This window comes from Ochotona curzoniae, unplaced genomic scaffold (genome assembly GCF_017591425.1).
Source record: "Ochotona curzoniae isolate NIBS_2020 unplaced genomic scaffold, NIBS_Ocur_1.0 patch362, whole genome shotgun sequence".
Lineage (NCBI taxonomy): Eukaryota > Metazoa > Chordata > Mammalia > Lagomorpha > Ochotonidae > Ochotona > Ochotona curzoniae.
The window spans coordinates 7,610-29,997 of NW_024466931.1; the positions used below are offsets into that span (position 1 = coordinate 7,610).

The 22,388-nt window shown below is 44.9% G+C and overlaps 1 protein-coding gene across 2 annotated transcripts; it reads left to right on the plus strand.

Moving 5' to 3' along the window:
- Positions 1-965: 965 nt before the first annotated feature.
- On the plus strand, positions 966-14,370 carry LOC121167431 (uncharacterized protein C6orf62 homolog). 2 transcript variants are annotated; one of them, XM_040996824.1, is made up of 5 exons: positions 966-1,176; positions 4,087-4,263; positions 5,352-5,474; positions 11,748-11,882; positions 13,040-14,370. In XM_040996824.1, exons 1-5 carry the CDS (start codon positions 1,135-1,137, stop codon positions 13,163-13,165), a joined length of 603 nt encoding a protein of 200 aa, XP_040852758.1. In that variant the 5' UTR covers positions 966-1,134; the 3' UTR covers positions 13,166-14,370. The 2 variants fall into 2 exon arrangements, with proteins under 2 accessions (XP_040852758.1, XP_040852757.1); XM_040996823.1 differs by lacking the exon at positions 966-1,176 and adding an exon at positions 1,199-2,520.
- The last annotated feature ends 8,018 nt before the right edge of the window (positions 14,371-22,388 follow it).

Consider the following 22,388-nt stretch of genomic DNA (forward strand, 5'->3'; position numbering starts at 1 on the left):
TGTTAGCCTTGTCGACTTTCCCGTCTCAGGGTCCTCTCCGACGTGTCCCCCCCCCGCCCCAGCCAGTGGCACCTGCGCACGTGGTGGGCGCCCGGGCTGCGCGCAGCCGCAGAAGGCTCGGGGCGGTGCCGGTGAGGGGCGGGTGACGCAGCGTCGCTCGCTGCCATTTTAAGTTGTTTGTTCTCGCTGTTTCGCTCAAACGCGACTCAGCCCCGGACCCGGGAGGATCCTGAGGCCGCCGCCGCCGCCGCTTGTGCAGCCGCCGGTGGTGGTGGTGGTGGGGGCGGGCACGAGGCTGTGCCACTGCGGACGTTTGCCCTCCTCTGCGACTTGTCCCTCCTGCGGTCTCCTCGGCCTGCTTTTCCAAGAGAGCGGAAGCCCGCCCGTGGGAGAGAGACTTCGCGAACAGATGCCTGAACTGAAATAACTTTATTCCTCGGCTGACAGGCCGCTTAGCGCAGGGTCCCTCCCTCTCCGCCAGCGTCGACCTTCCCTCCTCTTTTCCTCGTTTTTCTTTTCTGCTGTCCCGTCGCCTCCGTCCCTCCCTCCTCCTCTTCCTCTTCCTCCACCTCCACTGTCGCCGGCGCCGAGCCAGACTATGGGTCCCAGGCGGGGGCTGCAGGGCGGCAGCAGCGCGGGCGGCCGGGCCTTGGCGCGCTCTGCAGCGGGCATGGAGGGGCGCAGTCGGCTGGTGGTGTTCTCTTGACATGGCTCCCGCCCGAGCCGCCAGCAGCGCCCCCGCCGCCGCCGTCGCCGCCTCCGCCGCCGCTGCCGCTCCGCCCGCGGGCTGCGGCTGAGAGAGGCCCGAGAGCCCGGCCCGCCGCCCTCGGGAGACAGACCAGCGCCCCGCCCGGCCCTGCGCACTCGGGAAACATGGTCTGCTCGACGTGAGAGCGCTTCCTCCGGAGTCCGGGAAACTTAGTTTTTTTGTTTTTTTGGGTTTTTTTTTGTGTGTGTTTTTTTCCCTCCCTTTTTTTGGGGTGGGTGGGTGGGGAGGGTTGGGCGGGCTTACTTTCAAAGTAATTGCTATTAACACGATTATTTTCTTCTCTTCCCCCTCCCCCTCCTCCACTGATCGGTCCCATTTACCCTTCTCCCGCCTCCTACCCGGGTGGGAGTTGTTTCCGCGATGATATGAGTGAGAACCCGAGGGATCCTGTGTCTCCCGTGGTGCGAGTGAGTCGCTGCCGCTGAAGGCGAGGGTAGGGGTGGGGGGCCTGGGCGGTGGAAACTGGTGGTCCCCCGGGCGCCGCCTGGGACTTGGGCGAAAAACCCCGCCACCTTTGGCCCCGGCCATGCTCACGCCAAGATAGACCGCGCTCTCCACCACCTCGATCGGGGCCGCCCTCGCAGGGGAATGTAGGGCTCGTTGCCGGGCTGACCCGCCTCTTCCCCCTCCTCCCCCCGGTGTGAGGGTCCAGTGCAGGGTGTTAGGGTCCCGGGAGTTCCCTCAGGTCTCGCCACCGCCGGATTAACTTAACAACACCGTGTCCCCTTTCCCTCTGCCATCATGATTGTCCTTGGCAGCAGCGCTGGCAGCCGCCTGTGGGTGAAAACGTGGGTGATGGGGAAGTCGGCCGTGACTCCGCTGTTTTTTCTCCTGGCTCCTTTGGGCAACAGCTGTCCGCCGCCGGTATACACTGTAGTTGATTGCAGGGAAACCCTGGACCTCGCCCCTTCCTTCTCGACCGATTTTGCACTTCTCTCTTTGCTCACCGCCCAGTGTAATCAATAACAGGCACTGACAATACATAGCAATAGTGAAATCTGAAATAACTACGAGTTAATTAGGTACTACAGCCATGGTGCTGGCTGGGTAAAATCCAATTGGCCATTTCAGTTTCATTCCCTATCCTTTTTTGCGGTTTTGTTTTTGTTTTGTATTTGGGAAGCAAGGATTACATTTCCCCCTCCCCCCTCCCCGGTCGTTCCTTTTATTCCCTTTACTTCAAACGGGAGGGCGGAATACGGATGGATGTTAAGGATTGGACTGGTGTCAGCTGTGTTTTATTACACACCTAAATCCTGATAATAGGCTTTGCCTCCTGTCCGGGCGCCTTCCTCCCTCCCCAACCTATTTTTTTTTTTTTTGGCACTTGAGCCACATGTATTTTCCAGAAAGTTAGTTCACGTTTTCTCTCCTTCCTTTCCTCCCCCTCCCTCCCTCTTCCTTCCCCCACCTGATTCCAAACATGACTGGGCAGCAGGTTTTGTTTGTTGGCCGTCTGCTCTTGTTGCCAGAAGGTGCAGTTCTGGGGTTACAGTTGTGATTTTAGCTACTATATTAGCAGGAAAAAAAAATGACTTGTTTCTGTTGTACTTGAGTCTTAAGAAAAGTGCCCATAGTTTAGTGACAATTTCCAAAGGCTTTAGTACCACCTGTATTTCAAAATGGGGGACCCAAACTCCCGGAAGAAACAAGCTCTGAACAGACTACGTGCTCAGCTTAGAAAGAAAAAAGAATCTCTAGCTGACCAGTTTGACTTCAAGATGTATGTTGCCTTTGTATTCAAGGAGAAGGTAATTTAAAGTTCTTCATGTGAATTAGCACAAGTGATTTTGTAAGTGTATATTAAGTTGTTAAGTAATTGCTAATACTAGGTTGAAGAGTGGTTGGAAAAAGTTCACTTTGTATATGATGTTTTATCTTCATGGGTCATTTGAATTGAGAACAGGACTTCTTGTCCTTGAGTATTGGTTTGCAAAGATTTAACCCAAAAGGTGAGGAGGATCCACACAGCTTTGTGAAACTGCATTCATGGGGGAGTGAGATGCGAAATGTCATAGCTGAGTTAGAGATCCTCTAGTATGGAATATGAAGAGGATGAAACTGAAATTGGGATCAAGGTGAGAGTTGAGGTCAGCCTAATTCTGTCTTTATGAAACAGACACTTTTTCTCATTTAATGAAATTGGTCACATTTTTTTTAGGAGCGCTTAAATATTGGTTAACTTGTGTTCAGAAGTTTGAATTTCTGATAATTCAGTAAGAAAGTGTTGGTCAGGGTCAGAATTATTTTCATAGATAGCAAATGATGACTTCAGCAGCCAAGGATGATGTGATGAAAGCAATTTTAGGGGGGTGACTTAGAATGGATAGTTTCTTCAGTTGTCAAGAATATTTGGCTTAAGGAATTGCAAGTTTCGTATCTGCACTTAAGTTGTAGCTAATTGTGGAAATCTTAGCATGGTATCTAGTACTTTTTGGAAGGCCTCCCAGATCATTCCTCCACTGGTAACTCCAAAGTTGCGTGTATATGAGAACAGTCTTGGTAACTTTTAGTACTGTAAGGTTGTTTAAAAGTGAGTGTTCTGAAACGATTGGCCCAGAGGGGAGAAGCCAGGGCTTTTTTCTCCATTTCTTTTCAGTTGGAGGATTGATAATTAAGAGCTGTTTACATAAATCCATGTCATAAATGGGGAGACTATATCTTCACATTTAATCTATAAAAAGTCTCAGTTGTACCGTGTAGTTATGTAATACCTTTGGAAATATTTTCCATGAATGGATACTGGCTGGATTTATGTTCTGTAGTACAGAATTTTGTAGGTTGGAATGTTGCTAAACCCTTGGTGTTAACTAATTTTGAAACACAATTTGGTGTACATTTTTTTCCTCTGTTCAAATGCTGACAGCTTGGGTATACTCAGTATATCTATCCAGAAAGAGTAAATTGACCCACTTAAGAAATAAATCAGTTGATTGAAATAGCTTTGTTTTTAAACTCATGATGTTTTACTGTGGCTATTGGTGCATTATTGGTTTTTCTTTTTATTAAGTCTTAGCAGTACTTGGTATTTAACGACTGTTGTCTAAAATACATACATGTATACCACATTGCTGTGAAACTGAAATTAAACATTCTGATAACAGTCTGTCTATGGTGGTGGGGTGTGTGTGTGTCTGTGTGTTGGGGAGGGGGTGGGAAAGTACAGGAAGATGTGCCTACCTGAACATAGTTTCAGAATAAAAACTTTGACTTTAAGAATTTTGCTGAGTTGAAGTGTTTGGCTTTGATAGCATGGACTGGGTGTTAAATGACAGTTTGCTCCTGAAGGAGTTAAGAACTTTGTTTTTCACTTTTAGAAGAAAAAAGCAGCACTTTTTGAAGTGTCTGAAGTTATACCAGTCATGACAAATAATTATGAAGAAAATATCCTGAAAGGTGCGCGAGATTCCAGTTATTCCTTGGAAAGTTCCATTGAGCTTTTACAGAAGGATGTGGTACAGCTCCATGCTCCTCGATACCAGTCTATGAGAAGGGTAAGTGGCTAGTAACCACCGTGCTAACGGAAGTGTGTGCACTGTGTTGGCAGGGCTGCGAAAACGCAGTATTTGTCCCAAGATGATGATTATTAATTTGTTTGAACTGAGTGACAGAGGGAAAGACAAGAGGCAGAGGTGCCCTCAGTCTCTCCTTCCCGCCCTGTAAATCTGCGTTTCCAATAAAAATCAATTTTTAAAAATGGATGTATACCAAAATAAACAATGTTTTGTTGCTTTTCTCTAGGTACTTACTCAAGTACCCTCAGCACAGTCAGATTTATGTAACCCATTTTAGGTGCTTGTAATGGCCAACTATTTTTTATAACCTAATTGCTGGACATAAGAATTATTTTTAAATTCCTTAGAGTATTTTTTTTTTAAATAGAAGCATGGATAGCTCTGTTTGGTATTTTGTTTGATAATGGTGTACGTTTGTAAATAATGCTTTATGTTCCTGATGATTCATTTTTCCTTGGGTGAGTTAACACTGACCTTTTGTAAATTAGAAACTTTCTTGTTGTGAGTCTTCTCAACTTGGAAAATTAATCCAAGCATGCTTGAGCAGGAAATCCGTGTAATTGCGAGGAGGGGGACAGAATATTATGTCCCGAGTTGGAGAAGGTCTGTTGGCCTCTGAACACTAATACACCAGGAAGAGGAAGAATGGGAACAGAATTGGAGAAAAGTGATTCTCAAAAGAAAAGAATATGTCAGCTGTGATAACAGTGGTTTGTGTTAGAGGTTTTGAGACACCTTCATGCACTCAGTTTGGAGGGTTGAGATAACGGTTCAGTGATAGACAGCATTGTCAGAGCTCAGCTTTCATCAGGCACTGGTAAATGGAGATCTTTATGAGAAGAACATTTGGACTGGATGACTGAATGTGTGGATTCTCTACATGATAAATACCAAAGTCAGATGTCTTATGAGCTGTTCATATTCCATACAGCTTTCCTAACATCTCTTAAGATATAAAATGATAAGTTGAACCTTTCATGTTTGTAAGATGTTTCTATACTTAAAATTTGTGATGCTACTTGTTACAGGTTTATTTCAAAATCTTTTTACAATTTTTCACTTTGTAGGATGTAATTGGCTGTACTCAGGAGATGGATTTCATTCTTTGGCCTCGGAATGACATTGAGAAAATTGTCTGTCTCCTGTTCTCTAGGTGGAAGGAATCTGATGAGCCTTTTCGGCCTGTTCAGGTATTTATTCTAGAATAAGTGTGATAAGCACTTGAGTAAGTGAAAATGCCTGGAATAGTGTAAACTGAAAAGTTCTTCAGGAATATACTATTGCTGTTAAAGCATATGGATTGGAGAATCTCTGGAGTATGAGGTAGTTCTGTTTAGGGTGTCATAGAAATTATACCTGGGGAAAAACATTTTGTTTTTAATTTTTTACTTATTTTTTTATTGGAATGTCAGATTTACAGAGAGACGTAGGTATAGAAAGATCTTCCGTCTGCTGGTTCACTTCCAAAGTGCCCACAGTGGCTGGGAGCTGAGCCCATCCAAAGCAGGAGCTTCTTCCAGGTCTCGCACTTGGGTGCAGGGTCCCAAGACCTTGGGCCATCCTTGACTGCCCTCCCAGGTCACAAGCAGGGAGCTGGGATACAGACTTACGCCCGTATGGGATCTTAGCATATGCAAGGGTAGGACTTTAGCCAGTAGACTACTGTACCAGGACCTTGAAAATCTTTTTAAGAGGGGCTCATGGGGTGCTCAAGAGAACGTTACCCTTCTTCCGGCTGCCATGTGCACTCCTGAATTAGTATGTCACTCTGCTTTTCAAATGAATCTGGTCTAAATGAGTTAAGCTTTTTCTGGAAGCTGATACCTACATAAAGGTGTAGAGGAGAAAAGTAAATTTTGTAGTGATGCTTTAACCATTTTTAGTATCTTGCTGATTTGATTTACCAGATGATTTCTAATGTTCATTTAAGGGAATTTACTTGGATTGGTTCTTCTTTAAAGTACATTTGTATACATGGAGGAAAGGAGAAAAAGAGCTATTAAAATGTTGTTTTGTAATCAGAACAGTTAAGGACTTATTTTTGCTAAGTAAATATTAAAAGTCTTGGTTTATTTGTTAAGGAATGTAAAAGCTTAAAAACAAACATTATCTAGTACTGTGAGGTCTTCTGTGTTTTATTTTTATTGGAAAGGAAGAGCTGATTGACTCCCCATGTGGCCACAGCTGAGCTAAGCCGAGCTAAGCCCAGCTAAGCCGATCCTAAGCCAGGAGGCAGGAGCTTCCTGCAGGTCTACCATGTGGGTGCAAGGTCCCAAGGCTTTGGGCCATCCTTGACTGCTTTCCCAGGCCACGAGCAGTGAGCTGGATGGGAAATGAAGCATCAGGGACATAAACAGGCGTCCATGTAGGATCCTAGTGCTTGCAGGGTGAGAATTAGCCAATTGAGCCGTTGTCTGTATCCCCTTATGGTGTGATAGATTGTCCAGTTAGAATCTTGCCCAAGCTCTCTTGTGTTGTTGCCTAACCTCAGCTCAAATTCTCTTCAGAATTTGACAGTATATTTTAAAGATGATCCATAGGCTCAATAGATGTAAAAGTGTTATTTGTCTCATGAACGATAAGTATATTCACGTGTCTGTATCAGAGTATAAATTTCATTTTGCAAGTGGTAACAGAAAGATGTAAGAATATGACTTGGACTTCTGCTGAACTGGGCTGCAGGCATTGTTTAATATTTCTCATTGGAAAGATGGTAGGTTCACATAACACAGTATGTTTGAATTTCTAATATCTTTTTTCTGGAAACTTAGGAATGCTTTTAAAATCTTGTCTAGAGAACTTTTTCTTTGAAAATCGTGGCTAATGTTCTTTAGAGAAGTCCCATACACCAGTTCTTCAGATTGGTTCGCAGCTGAGCCAGATAGGGTGGTGGGGAGGAGGGCAGCAGGAACTTCATCCAAGCCTCCCACATGGGTCAGAATTTAGTTGAGCCATACTGCTGCTCCCAGGGTTTGCATTAATAGGAAGCTGGAGTTGGGAGTGGAGCCTGGATATGGAACCCAAGCATTCTAGCCCACGCCCTAACAGCTTGCACAAATGACCTCTCCTGTGGCTGATGCTTATGATAAGTTGGCTCTTGGGCTTTGTCATGAATCCGTACATTTATGTGTACAGTAATCAGATACGTGTGACCACAATGGTTGGCCCATCAGGAGCCAGGAACCTCCTCTGGTTCCCGTGCAGGTGCAGGGTCCCAAGGCTTTGGGCCCTGCTCAGCTGCTTTCCCAGGCCACAAGCAGGGAGCTGGATGGGAAGTGGAGCTGCTGGGATTAGAACCGGTGCCCATATGGGATCCCTGTGCATTCAAGGCAAGGGCTTTAGCTGCTAAGCCACGGTACTGGGCTGCCGAAAATATTTTTTAAAGAAGAAAAAAATAGAGGGAATAAATGAAAATGTTTATCAAAAAAGTAGGCGTAGGGCTCGGCGCAGTAGCCTAGTGGCTGAAGTCTTCACCTTACAACCATCTGGATCCCATATGGGCACCAGTTTGTGTTTATCTATACAGTAATCAGCTATGAGCCAGCTATTGATGAGAAAAAATTGGACAGAGATTCGGCAAATAGCTGGCTCAAAGTTGTGAAGTTAGGTAGTGGTCAAGTTAAATGCCTGGGCTTAACTGTAAAGCTCACCACCTTGACTCTTCACTCTGTACTGTGCTATGTATTTATAAAACCTTAAAACCTGGAGTGAGGTAGCAGGCATTTGGGGTGGTGGGTAAAGCTGCTCCTTGTGACTCCATCATCCCATATGGGCATGACTCCCAACTACTCTGCTTTGTAACCAGCTCTAGGCTAACATGCCTGGGGAAGCAGTGGGAGATGGCCCAAATGTTTACATCCCTGTGCCCATGTGGGAGACCAGTAGAAGTTTCTGGTTTCTGTCTGGCCCAGCAACAGCCGTTGCAGCTATTTTGAGTAGAAGACCTATGTATCTTACTGTTTAACTCTGCCATTCAGATAAATTTTTTTTTTTTTAAGATTTACTTATTTTACTGGAAAGGCACATTTGCAGAGAAAGAAACAAATCTTTGGTCTGCCGGTTCACTCTCAAGTGGCCACAGCGGCCGGAGCTAAGCCAATCCAAAGCCAGGAGCTAGCAGCCACTTCCGAGTCTCCTGTGCAGGTGCAGATTCCCAGGACTCTAGGCCATCCTCCACTGCTTTCCCAGGCTACAAACAGGGAGCTGGCTGGGAAGTGGAGCAGCTGGGACATGAATCAGTGCCCATTAGATCCCAGTGTGTTTAAGGCAAAGATTTAACCATTCAGCAATTGTACCTGGCCCGAGATAAAATATTTTTTGGAAATAAAAGTTCTGGGTTGAATATAGTAGGATATAAGCAGTAACTTATAATTTTAGAATTAAACTACATCTAGTAAATTTGAAATTTACTTGCCTAAAGTAATCTGAAGTAGTCATTCCTAGATATCCATCGGAGATTAGTTCCAGAATTAACTTTGTGAAGCACTTTAAAATCTATATACTTCCATGGTGAGATTTAACAGGAAATAGAATAAAGGTTACCTTAACAATCAAGTTTGTTACATTTAGTGTTGTGAAGTGCTTGAAGGTACTATAAAAATGATGTGTCATCTTTCCTTTTTATTAATGCTATTGCCTAAGTAGGCTGTTGATCCCACTGTTAGGATTTCCTTACTTTATGCTGCCTGTGAAAGGTGTATTTGTTTCTAAATGTTTAGTGCTGACCACCCTGCATCATAAGTGGATATTAGTTAGGTGGGGTAGGACTGAAGTGACATGCAAGTTAGATGGAAGGCTTTTTCAGTGTTGTTACGCACACACTTCTGATGTGATTACTGGTTGTTCATGTCCGTTGCATTTGTAGTCTTGTGACACCTGTTTTCTTTCTTGAACAGTATTTCATTGTTAACACATTATTGTTTGTATTAGTTTGTTTCCCCAGAGGGTTTTTTAAATTATCTTCCTTCAGGCACCATCCTGCATCACCACGGCTCTTGCCTTGCCTTCTCTTGCTTGACCTTTCCTTTTGCTGCACTTGGATAAGAATTCAATTCAAAGCTCCACACATAATAACATCTTACTTGGGGAAAGCCTTTCTTTTTCCTTGCTCTTTTTTTTCCCCCTTAGATTTATTTCCCAGGAAGAATAATAGAAGGAAAACCAAAGAAGGATTTTTTTTTTAAAGATTTATTTTATTTTTATTGGAAAGGCAGATATACAGAGAGAGGAGAGACAGAGAACAAGATCTTCTGTCCGATGATTCACTCCCCAAGTGAGCGCAACGGGCCGATACTATGCCGATCTGAAGCCAGGAGCCTCTTCCAGGTCTCCCATTCGGGTGCAGGGTCCCAAAGCTTTGGGCCGTCCTCGACTGCTTTCCCGGGCCACAGGCAGGGAGCTGGAAGGGAAGCGGGGCTGCCGGGATTAGAACCGGCGCCCATATGGGATCCCGGGTGTGCAAGGCGAGGACCTTAACCACTTGCGCCACCGTGCCGGGCCCCAAAGAGGGATCTTATACTCCTTAATTTTGTTTCCCAAAAGGTTGCAATGGCTGGAGCTGATTCAGCCTGAAGCTGGGAACCAGGAAACTCCATCTAGGTCTACTGCTTGGGTGGTAGGGGTCTTGTGCAGTTGCTTCCTCTGGTGTCTTCCCACATTCAGAAGAAGCTAGATCAGAAGTGGAGCAGCTGACTGCTGCTACTCCAGCATGATGTTTCAAGCTGCAGCTTAACCCACTGAACTTATGTGTCCATTCCTTCAGTAGTATGTAAACTCCCTGAAGACCTGTTTATTTGAAAAATAGCTGCACAAGAGAGGGAACCTTCATTCCACTGGTTTACTACTCTTGTGGCTGCAGTGCCCAGGAATGTTCCACTCTCATCCTCATCTCACATATACATGGCAGGGTCCCTAGTGCTTGGGCCAGGATTCTGGTTTTGTTTCCCCTGGTGTGTCAGCAGGCAGTTGGGGCAGCTGGGACACAAACCAGTGCTATATGGGATGGTGGTGTTGCAGGTAGCTTGACTATGCCACATCGTTGGCCTAGTTTTACATACAGTAGCATGTAGACACATTTTATGTTAAAGTTGATAAGAAAAACTCTAGTGCTTAGGCGATAAAATCCAAGGTAGTAGAAGCTGCTGACTTCCATTTCCATATTGCCAAATGTTTTTGGCATCATATGGAAATAAGTTATCTGAACGACATTGACTGTTAGTTTTACAATTCACAATTGTCTGAATGTCAGATTGCCAAAGATGTAGGTCGGTTTCTGTAGTTCTGCCTTGGTTTTCTTCCCCCCCCCCCCCCCATCTCTGCCAGTGCACATAGACATTTGTGGGAGGATGGAGTTGGTTATATTGAGATTCAAAAAATATTCTTCTCCCACAAGTCTTAAATAGTTTAAAACAGGGCCTGGCGCGATAGCGTAATGGTTAAAGTCCTCGCCTTGCACACCCGGGATCCCATATGGGCGCTGGTTCTAATCCCGGCGGCCCCGCTTCCCTTCCAGCTCCCTGCTTGTGGCCTGGGAAAGCAGTCGAGGATGGCCCAAAGCCTTGGACCCTGCACCCGTGTGGGAGACCTGGAAGAGAAGTTCCTGGCTCCTGGCATTGGATTTTCTCTAGTTTGGGCATTGTGGTCACTTTAGGGAGTGAACTAGTGGATGGAAGATCTTTTTTCTCTGCAAATCTACCTTTCCTATTAATAAGAAATAAGTTCATCTTCAAAAATTTGAGGCTGTGAGAAACAAAAAGTGTAAACCATTTGGAGGTTCTGGTTGGATGCGTGTGCTGTGGTTTGGGATAGCTACATTCCATGTATTGGTACTTGAATTTGAGACCTGATTGCTTTCCTAACTCCAGCTTTGTGCCGATGTGCACCTTGGGAGGTAGCAGGTGGTACTCCAGGCTTAGGACTGTGTCACCCATATGCTCTCAAGTTTGAGTTCCTGGCGCCTGGCTTCCGCCTGGCCCTGCCTAGTTCGTGGTGAATGAACCAATGTATGGAAGCTTTGTGCTTCTGTCTCTCTGTTCATATTTACTCAGAAGCCAATTTATGTGAATGGTGAAACTATTTACCAAAATAGCCTTTCATGTGTGAACCAACCCCTCTCGCATTTTATCTTTTAAATGTCCTGGGAAATAGAACTTAATTTTATAGATGAAGCTGAAGTTTAAAAAGTTAAGGGGTTTGCATAAAATCATTAGTGAAGGACTAGAATAAATGTAATCTATAGTGCATCTTCTGAAAGGAGAGTGATATTCTTAAGGTTTAAATGCTAAGATGAGCATCTTCACCTAAGTAGGTTTGAGAATAGGATTTTATGCAACTTGGCTTAAGCCTCTTAATAGGATTGAGTCACATTGGCGCAGATTTTAAAGAACATGTCTTATACAGTGAAATGCTAGCTGATAGAACTTTGTGCAGTGAAATGATTACATATGAGTATGTTTTGTCATTAGGCCAAATTTGAGTTTCATCACGGTGACTATGAAAAACAGTTTCTGCATGTACTGAGCCGCAAGGACAAGACTGGAATTGTTGTCAACAATCCTAACCAGTCAGTGTTTCTCTTCATTGACAGACAGCACTTACAGGTATGTTGTACTCTTTTTTAATACCCGAGTTCAGTCCTCAGAGTTTACTGGTCGGTAAACTCTTTTCTGAATAAGATACCTGGTTATTTCACCTCTCAAAGTACTTGTTTCTAGTTATTTACGAGAAACATCTTGGGGGGTGTATTCTAGATTGTTTTCAAACTGCTATATACTGGAGTGTACTGGGAAGATCATGGTTTTAGTGCAGACTTTTAAAAACTAGGAATTCAGAAGAAAGTTAATTTGGTGCAGGCAATTGTCAGGTTTTTTTTTCCATTCTGCTTTCTTCAGATCTCTTGTGGTAGATGTTTTGGGTTGACACTTTCTTCTTTTTAAGCGCTTGTAATGTGCTTCATTTGACTTTGTTGAGGAAATACGGTAGATAGCACGTTACATGAGCTAAATTTGGGTTATAGGTAGGGATGACCCGCAATCTGGAATGTCCCAGTTTTTAGCACTAAAAAGATAAAAGTCCTGGGAAATGTTTTAGGCTCAGGCAAACTGGAACATTTAGTTTTAGAGGAACTTGATCTTCATTGTTGTACATTCTTAGTTTTCTTTGCTTTGTATGAAATTACACTTTTAATTTTTGAGCTGGGGGTGCGTTGCCGGCTTGCAATGTGCAGAGGAATCTACTTCCCCTGGTTTCTGAAGAAGTGATTGTAGCTTGGCTATTTGTGAAGGACTTTGTATATGTGGATTCATTTGATCTTTGTGGTAACCGTCTTACAGCTTAAAAAGTAAAGGAATTAATTATACCTTAATCACAATCATCTGCCAAGAGCTTGTGCTTTTTGATAATTGAAGGTGCATGATAAGGATGGTCTGAAGTATCAGCTAAAGATGGGCAGATGGGTTTACTCACATGCCTTGAACATCTGTCCAAATATTTTCATGAAATATTATTACCCTAATACTTTTTGACAAGTGATGACTGACTTTTGTGAGTTTCTAAGTATTTGGTTTACAATGAGTTTCTTTCTTTGCCAGATCTGAAATGGTAAGATTGTCTTCCTTACCAGAGTGTGGGTCAGAAGCCTCGGTTACGACTCTGGGTGCTTTGTCGTTGTGCCGTTGGTTTCATACATTCTGGGAACTTGACTTCAAGTGATGGCAGTCACATTAGCCTTGTTTAAGGATATTTTTTCCCATTTCAGACTCCAAAAAACAAAGCTACAATCTTCAAGTTATGCAGCATCTGCCTCTACTTGCCACAGGAACAGCTCACCCACTGGGCAGTGGGCACCATAGAGGATCACCTTCGTCCTTACATGCCAGAATAGAGACTGATCAGCAAAATGGAGAAGATCAGAGAATGCAGCAGCAGTTTTTCTTTTCTTGTTTTCTTACCACTTTATTCTTTCAGCGTTTAAGGAAAATGGACTCATGCACAGAACACTATGCATTCATCCTGGATTTTTTTTTTTTTTTAGTCATTTGAATCTCAGAACTTAAAACAAATTAGATGTCTTCTGCACAGACTGTGTGAAAGAAGATGCTTTGCATATTTGCTGCACTGCATCAGCATCTTACTAAAAATGTGAAATGAAAGGACTACTGTACACTGAAATGCTTAAATGTGTCTGAAAGCACAAGGTGATAACTCACTTTTGATGGTCTTCCCATTTGTCCTGGGTTTTGCCTCTGACATCTGTCATCAGTATTTAGAGGGTGAAAAGTGAATGTAACAGGTATAAATAATATTTCAAAAAGCTTGATAGCTTTGATATAATCACTGTTCCAGAGCACCATCAGATTCATTCTAATGACCAGAAGTGGTTGTTTAAAAAGAATACAACCATGGGAAAGAAATCTTAAGTGAAAAAAAACATCTCATTGTAGGCATTCTTGCCTCATCTTACTGGGCCGTATTTGTTTCCTGGTACTCATGTATTTTTTTCCCAGATCTCTTTCCCCAAGTTGCTGTTACAGATTTTTCTGCTGAGTGTGGCTGCAGTTGTACACCTTAAAGCAGATCTGGAGTCTGAAGTAGCTAATGCAGCTATAAAACTGAGAAATACAAAGCTGCAAAAACCATGGTAGGTAGAGGACTTTGCTTTTTGGTTTTAAAGAGAAGAGATTTTAATGACAAAATTCCAGTGATTGTGCAGAAATACTGGTTTCTACACCTTTCTAAAGAAAAACTACCAGAGTTTTTGGAGTAGAAAAAGTTATAAAAGTTGAGATCTTAAATTGTAAAAACAAAACAAAAAACATGAGTGTCAAAGTTCTAAAAGCAGAACTCATTTTGTGCAATGAACATAAGGAAAGACTACTGTATAGTTTTTTTTTTTCCTTTTAAATGAAGAAAAGCTTTGCTTAAGGGTTGCATACTTTTATTGGAGTAAATCTGAATGATCCTACTCCTTTGGAGTAAACTAATGCTTACCAGTTTCCAATTGTATTTAGCTTCTGGTTGGAATTTGAAAAAATGAAAACCTAAATAAAATAGGTGGAAGTTCCCTGACTATTCAGGTGAATACACAAAGCTTGAAGTGGTAACTTTATTTGTCCAAATCACTGGGTAGATGTTACTGATGAGTTTAAAACTGAATAGGTGTTGGGGAAACTCGCTTCTTAAAAACCTGGCCAGTTGGGTTTGCATCTTCAACAAGAGGAGGAATCAAAAATACTTTGTCAGTTTTTGATGTTCAGTAGCCTCCTTTATGCCTTGTTTCATTAGAAAGAAAAACACTTTTTCTGGTTAGTTAAAATAATGCAGTTTAAAAAGATTTATTGTTTGAGACAGTTCAGAGAATTCTATACATTGATGCATTGCCAGGATGGCTACAACAGCAGGGGCTCAGCTAGGCAGAAGCCAGGAGCTGGGAACTGAGTTGCAGGGGCCATCTGCTGCTTCCCAGGGATGTTACCAGGGGTTTGGTGAAGTGGAGCAGCTGGGACTCCAACCAGCATCCATGTGAGGTGCTGATATAGCAAGTGTTGACTCAAGCCCCCGAAAAAAAAGTACGGCCGCTGTGCTCAGTTCTTTCCTTAGACAATTCTGGGTGGCAATAGATGGCAGCAGTCAAGAACTTGCCCAGGCCTTCATCAGGACTTTAGAGCCAGAGTACTCTGCGTTTTATTGTGTTGTTACTGTACTGACTTGTCATTTTTGACATCATGGCAGCCATTTGTTTTATTTTTACATTTTTGTTTTGGAATTTGGGGAAGTTGCATCATTTAGCAAGCCTCCCATATAACCTACATCTGCATCTGTTTTCATTCTTTGTACTTATTTTGGAGCCATTTGAGAGTTGGCTACATAGATTGTGATCCTAAATGATAACCACAGGAAAGGTATGAGACTCGGAATGTAACATGTAAGATGGTGTCATCCACATTCTGGTTTCATTAATTGTCCTAGTATTCTTGGTACAAGATCATTGCATTTAGCAATCCTGTCTTGTCCTTTTTGGAGGTCAGGCCAGTTTTTCCTATAAGCAGTTTCATTTTGCATTTGAGTTGTGTTCAAGATTGATGACTTGTCTTTGCCGTCCTAAAGCACTGACCAGACGACCTGGTTAAGGTGGTGTCCCATTTGTGCACTATGTACTTTAACAGCTGGGAGAAACAGCAAGCGAGCACTTGGGCCTAATCCTTTGTCAGGAGCTCCACTGATGAAGGTCAGACCTTTAGGAAGATGGCAGATGTCATTTCCAGATGCACTGCGCCCTTCACAGTCCTTAGCATTCAGAACACTACCATGCCCATCCAAGTTTTGCAGGCACAGAATCTTGTTGCTCTGGGTGCATAACTCACATGCCAAAATATTTTTTTTTTTGGATGTATGCCGCATTGTAACTTCTCTGCCCCAGCCTCCAGCCCTTAAACCAGATGTTTTCCCAGAATCCAATGGAACCTGGGATAAAAGTAGGCATCTAGGTGTGCATCTGAAAGCACCCTGCTCTGTTGACTATTCTAATATGATGAATAATCAACTGTGTGAAAGGTGGAAAGATGTACCTTTCACTCCTGGTTTATTCTTCAAATCGCAGTAATAGCCACGTCTGGCCAGGCAGGAACCAGGATCCACAAACTCTGGTATGGTCTTCTACATGGCAGGGGCCTTGACACTTGAACCATCATCTCAACTGCCTTCCCAGAAGCGTTAGCAGAAACCTGCATCAAAAATAGCACTTTGATTTTTTTTTTTTTTTTATTCTTTTTCAGTCTTGAGTTGTGAAGTGTTCACTAAGAATTGGATACAGAAAATTTTGCAAGTGCCAGTCAGTAGAACTTTCACACTTAAGAAATGTGAACTTGGTGTTATACTGGAGACAGAAGATATTTATGGTCTTTAAGATTATTTTGGAGGACCCTGGTATAGAAGCCTGGTGGCTAACATCCTTACCTTGCATGCGCTGGGATCCCATATAGACTCTGGTTCATGTCCCGGCTGTTCCACCTCCCATCCAGCTCCCGGCTTGTGGCCTGGGAAGCAGTCAAGGATCTCCTAATGCCAGATTTCATGCATACCAGGGGGTGCATGAGCCAGCCCTACTTGGTTTGCCTCCTGTCCTAGCAGGGACAGTGGCTTTTCCTGATTGGCCTTCCACCCAATCTGGTTCTTACTGTAGGATATTTCAGCCCAGCCAAGGCTCGTCCATACCTGCATACAGCTCACACATAGCGCATTAGGGGCTGAGACCAAGCCTAATCCGTCCCACATCTACCCTGGTCCTCCAGAACAGCAGATGGTGTTGGAGTCTGGCCCGGCTTAGGGCTTCCAGTCCCAGTCTACACTTGTGCCAAGTGAGACTGATCAGAATGCAGCCCCCATTCCAGCCCACGTGCCCCTTGGTGGGAACCTCCACCCAGCTAGGGTGTCCCCTTAGCTCCCCAACTGGGCCTGTTCCCAGCCATGGAGCACATGCATGCCAGTGGTTGCTGTGACTCAGCTTGGTACAGCTCCCCACCTGTCCCGGCCCCTGTCTTAGGCGCTGTGGCTTAGCGTCCCTGGCTCACGCAGACCAGTAGGTGCAAGAGCCTAGCTCGGCATGACCTGTGCTCCATCCTGGTTTCTAATTTTGCTTGTGGGCTAAGGTTTGCTCAGTCCTGCCTGGTCCACCCCGTTTCATTACCAACTCACACATTAGCCAGCCATTGGAGCTACTTTGCCCAGCTTGTCCGACCCCCAGGTCTGGACCATGTGTTCACCAGCAGGAGCTATGACCCGCCAGGGGAGTTGGAAGGACTTTATTCAGTGCACTTCTTGGAGACCCTGTAGGGCTCCCTTGTCCTTCCATCATGTGGGTACAGTCAGAAAGTTCCATCTATAAACCAGGAATGCCTGTCAATCTGCTGAGGCCTTCTCTTTGGATCCCCAGCCCCTAGAACTATAAGAGAATTATATGAGCTACACAGTCTACGGTGTTATAACAGGTGAATGGAATTAACCAGTTATGCTTCTTTAGCTTAGCACTTCAGAGGAAGGGTGAAGCTTTTTTCTGCCAAGTACAATTCGAATATATCATGATTCACAGGCCACACCATTAATTAGATTTATTTTATTTTTAGTGATGTTTATGTAGTTGGTTAGGGTGAGAAGGGTCAAGGATCAGGAGAAAGTGGGCAAGACCATTGTTTACACATTTTCTTCTTTGTATCTGGGGGAGGGGAGGATACAATGGGAGAGACCATGTCCATCCTCCCAACCACCTCAGTACCCGATGTTATCCAAGGGAGGGTCCCTGTTCTGGAGCAAATTCTGCGGGTTCTGCTCAAGTGATTTCAATAGTTGTAAAATGTAGTTGATACCACCACTTAAAGGATAGGAAATTTTTCCAAGGTCAATTGGCTGACATGGTCCACCTCAGTCTCCATTCACCCAGAAGTTTGCTGTCAAGTTTCGTTAGGGTAATTGAGCATTTGTTCTGTCCTACTTCCTCTGCAATCCAATGGATACTGTGGCCCAGCCCAACCCTGTCTACCACACATTCGGCCCTCATGTACACCAGGAACAGCTGAAGGCCAGTCAGAGCGACCCCCCAGTAACCCCTACTGGACCAGCCCCCAGCTCAGTTCCTGTGCCTTCCAGCATGTGCAGGGGACTGGTCCAGTCTGTCCCATACCCCTTTCAGATCTCATACACATCAATGGACATTGAAGCCTACCTCAACTGACTCCACTCTCGGGCCCTGGTTCTCATGTTTGTAAATGGGAGTTGAAGCCCATCAGAGAGGTGCCCATAGCCTCCCCAATGGATCCATTCCCTTCCCAGAAGCTTGCACTCTCCAGGTGATTCTGCAGTCTAGCTCAACAGGACTTGCTTCCAGTCCCAGCAATTGTCAGCTGATGCTGTGGCAAGGCCCAAACAGCCTGCACCTGCTCTGGCTCATGCCTGTACCAGTGGATATAATTGGTTAGCCCAGCCTGGCTCTCTTCCCTAACCCAGTTCACATGTAGGCCAACAGGTGCTGTAACCCTGCCAGGTCTGGTCTGCCCCCAGTCCCGGCTCTCACATTCACCAGCACGGGGAGTATCCCCTGCTCTCGTACTGGGCTTTCGCATCACCACCACCACCGCCAGTCTGACATGTGCTGGTGGGTGCTGTGGCCCAGTCTGCCCCTTCTCACCTCAGCACTTGCTGGTGGGTGCTTCAGCCTGGCTGAGCCTAGTCTGCCCCCATTCCAGCTCACACTGGTGGGAGCTCCCCTCCAACCCGGTATACTCAGCCCCCAGTTCTGGTCCTAATGTGAACTGGCTGGTATTGTGGCCAGACACAGCCTGTCCTACACCTCATCCTGGTTCTCAGGTTTGCCAGGATATATTATGAACTGGCTCAGCATCGACAACCCACAGATCTGAGCCACATGTATGCCAGCAGGTACTGTAACCTAGTCTGGTCTCCTTGCCTGAGCTGCTCCTTGCCTTGGTTCTTGCACTCACCTGCAGGGACTGCACCCTGATAAAGGAGTTCCCCAAGCTCCTCTACTGGGTCTCCTCCCAGTGGCAGATCTTAAACACACTGGTGGGTCCTTGGCCTGGGCTGATTTAGTCCACCTTCTGTCCTGGCAGGAACAGTAGCCTTGTTCAACTGGCCCACATCCAATCTGGTTCTTACTGTTGGATGTTACGGCACAGCCATTCATTGTCCACGCCCTGATGTAGCTCTCACGTGGCCCAGGAGGAGCCAAAACCTAGCCCAGGTTATCCTATACTCACTCTGGTTCTCACAAGCATCAGTGGATGCTGGAATCTCGCCCAATCTGGCACACCCCAGACCCAGTCCACACCCATGCCGAGGGACACTGCAGCCATGTCCAGTCCAGACCACTGCCCCCATTCTGGCTCTCATGTTCACCAGTGGGAACCACAACCTAGCCGGGTTGTCCTCTTAGCCCCCCAACTAGGCCAGTTCCCCTCCCCAGATCTTGCACGTGCCAGTAGTTGCCCTGACCCAGTTCTGCACAGCCCATCCTGTTTTGTCCTTTGCTATCAGATGCTGCAGTCTTATCTGACCTGTCCCACTCTCAGTCCCAACTTGCTGTTGAGTGCTACAGCCTAATCCTGCCCAGTTCATTCCTATACCTGCCTCATGCAAACCAGTACTGTGATAACCTAGCCTGGCACACCCTGCATTCTAGCCTGGCTCCTGTACTTGCCAGTGAGCTGCAATTGGTCTGGCCCTACCTGGTCCACTCCCTTCCCAAACCAACCCACACATTTGCCAACAGGTGGCACTACCCTGCTTGGTCTGACCAATACCCAGGCCTCAATCACATGATCACCAGCAGGAGCTATGTCCCACCAAGGGAGTTTCCCAAGTTCCCTCACCAGACCCACCCTCATAGCCAGATCTTGCATGTGCAAGCAGGTGCTATACCTTTACTAGTCACAGACTACCCCCTCCAACCCGGCCTATGTATGAGCAGTGAATGTTGTGGCCCAGCCCGCCCCACAGTATATTTTTGTGTTTGCCTGTGGGTGCAGCCTAGGCCAACCTAGCCTGTACCCAACCCCAGTAGCCATGAGTGTTCAGAGGGTTCCATGGTCATGCCTAACTTAGCCTGTCACCACCCCTGACCCAAACCCTACCTCCTGGAGCTAGCTGGCCCCTCTGGCTTCTAGCAAATGGCCGCCTGATAGGCCTGAACCTTCAGACCTGAGCCCTGCTGCCTGGGAAACCACCTCCAGGGCCAGTTATAAGCTTTGAAGTAACATGCTACCTGGCTGTGGTTCTCTTGGTAGAGCCAGATCTAATGATTCTGTGGGTCTCATACAGCTTATGGACCAGATGGTCCCCATCCTTACAAGTTCTAAAGTAATCTTAGAATGGCCCTTCCAGCTTTTCTTTCTTTTCCTTCCTTTTTCTTCTCTTCCCTCCTATTTTTTAAAATTTATTTTTATTGGAAAGGCAGATCAGATTTACAGAAAGGAGAGACAGATTGCTGGTTCACTCCTTAAGTGGCTGCAACAGCTGGAGCGGGGTGATCCTGAGCCAGGAGCTTCTTTTGGGTCTTCCATACAACTGCAGGGTTCCAGGGTTCTGGGCCATCCTCTACTGCTTTCCCAGGCCACAAGCAGGGAGTCAGAGGGGAAGTGGAACAGCTGGGACATGAACTGGCACCCATATGGTTGCGCCACCCACTTCCCTCATTTATTTTTATCTGAAATAGAAAGAGAGAAATAGATCTTCCATCTGCTAATTTACTCTCCAAATGGCCACAATGGCCAGAGCTGAACCAATCTCAGCTAGGAGACAGGAGTTTTTCCAGGTCTCCTAAATGGATTCAGGGGCCCAAGAACTGGAGCCATCCTCTGCTGCTCTCTCAGGCCACAAGCAGGGAGCTAGGTTGGAAGCAGATTAATTGAAACTTGAATGAACCAATACTCCTAAGGGATGCCATATGTGATGTTGGTGCCATAGATGCAGGCTTAATATGCCATGGCACCACACCCCCAATTTCTTTACCTAATTTTCCATAGCACTTTGAGCTTCAATTTTTGTACACAATTATTCATATAATGAAAAGAAACTCCACCTCCCCCCTACTTGGTTATCTAGGTCCCATTCCCCCAAGAAAGTATTTCTTAACTGCTTGAGATTGTGGTGTTTTATTTTAGAAATATTTGCTCAAGTCAAGTTCACTTGAGGTTGAAGGCTATTTTCTTAGTTCCCCAGGTGCTTTGTGTGCCTGCCTTGAGCTATTAATTTTCCTGTGGCTTTGCTGGTCAGATCCACTGAGGCGAATGCAAGCGTTCTCCCCTGCTTCAGGATGTGTGCTGAGATCAGTATATCTTCTCCTATTTTTGCAGGTGCCATGTACCTTGAAACAAAACAAATTTAAATCCAGTGAATGGCAAAATAATTTAAGAAAATGCTTATTTGAAAGGTAGAGCAACACACACACACACACACACACACACACACACACACTTCTTGTCTGCTAATTCACTCCTCAAATAGCCATGCCAGCCAGATCTAGGCCAGACTGAAGTCAGCAACCAGGAACTTCATTGTGGTCTCTCACATGGGTTGCAGAGTACTTCAACACACAGTACAAATACCAACACTGCAGGTGGTAGCTTAACCTGTGCTACATGCTGGTCCCAATGGCAAATAATTTTTAAAAGGAAAAGTTGTGGTAAGCTCATTCACAGCCTTCCTGTGTGACTTATAACTTAAAAAATAGTTGAAGAAAAGTATGTGGATGGCTGATCCTGTTCCAGTTTGATCTTACTCAATCTTTCCGTCTAAGTTTCTGTTGGGATAAATATTAAAAGGGCCATCCCGACACATGAAGTTTCTCTGTTCACATTCCTAGCTGGTGGAAGATTTCATCTAGGTTCTAATTAACTGCTTAATTTCCTAGGTAAAGAATCACTTGATGTCTTATATTCAAAACCAGAAATTACTCAACTCTTAAAATAAACCAAGAACTATAATACACTGAGATGCACTCCTTCTAGTCCTGGTAATGATTTTCTAGTTATTCTTTGCTGTATATGGGGTATTGGTTCCAGGAACCTCCCAGATAATAAAATCTGCATGCCCAAGTCTTGTGTATGAAATGGCCCAGCACTGGTATAAAACCTACATCCATAAATTTTAAATCATCTTTAGGTTATTTATAGTGCCTAATCCAATGTAAATGGCATGTAATTAGTTGTTACACTGTCTTGTTAGAAAATAATGACAAGGAAAAAAGTTCTGTACATGTTCAGTTCAGAGGCACTTTATCCATTTTTGCCTATTTGAAAGACAACAGGGAAAGATCTTTAATTTCCCTACAACAGCTAGGGCTGGACCAGGTCAAAGTGAAGATCAGCAATTCCATCTGGGTCGGCCACGTGGCTAGCAATATCCCAAGTACCAGGGCCATCGCCTGTTGCCACTGAAATGTGTTAACAGGAAGCTGGTTGAGAAGTGCAGGAGGGCTCATATTCTAGGCCTCCCAAGCTTACCTGGCTGCACTACAGTGCCCACCCCTCATAAGTACTTTTTTTTTTTCCTTAGAGATTTATTTATTTGAAAGAGTTAAAGAGGGAAAGCCAGAGAAC

What these genes read in the sequence shown, in the direction of transcription:
- LOC121167431 (XM_040996823.1), top strand. Translation starts at nt 2,392, where the DNA reads ATGGGGGACCCAAACTCCCGGAAGAAACAAGCTCTGAACAGACTACGT. An exon ending in GATACCAGTCTATGAGAAGG is followed by an intron (nt 4,264 to 5,351) that starts GTAAGTGGCTAG and finishes TTCACTTTGTAG; the next exon opens with GATGTAATTGGCTGTACTCA. An exon ending in TTGACAGACAGCACTTACAG is followed by an intron (nt 11,883 to 13,039) that starts GTATGTTGTACT and finishes TTCCCATTTCAG; the next exon opens with ACTCCAAAAAACAAAGCTAC.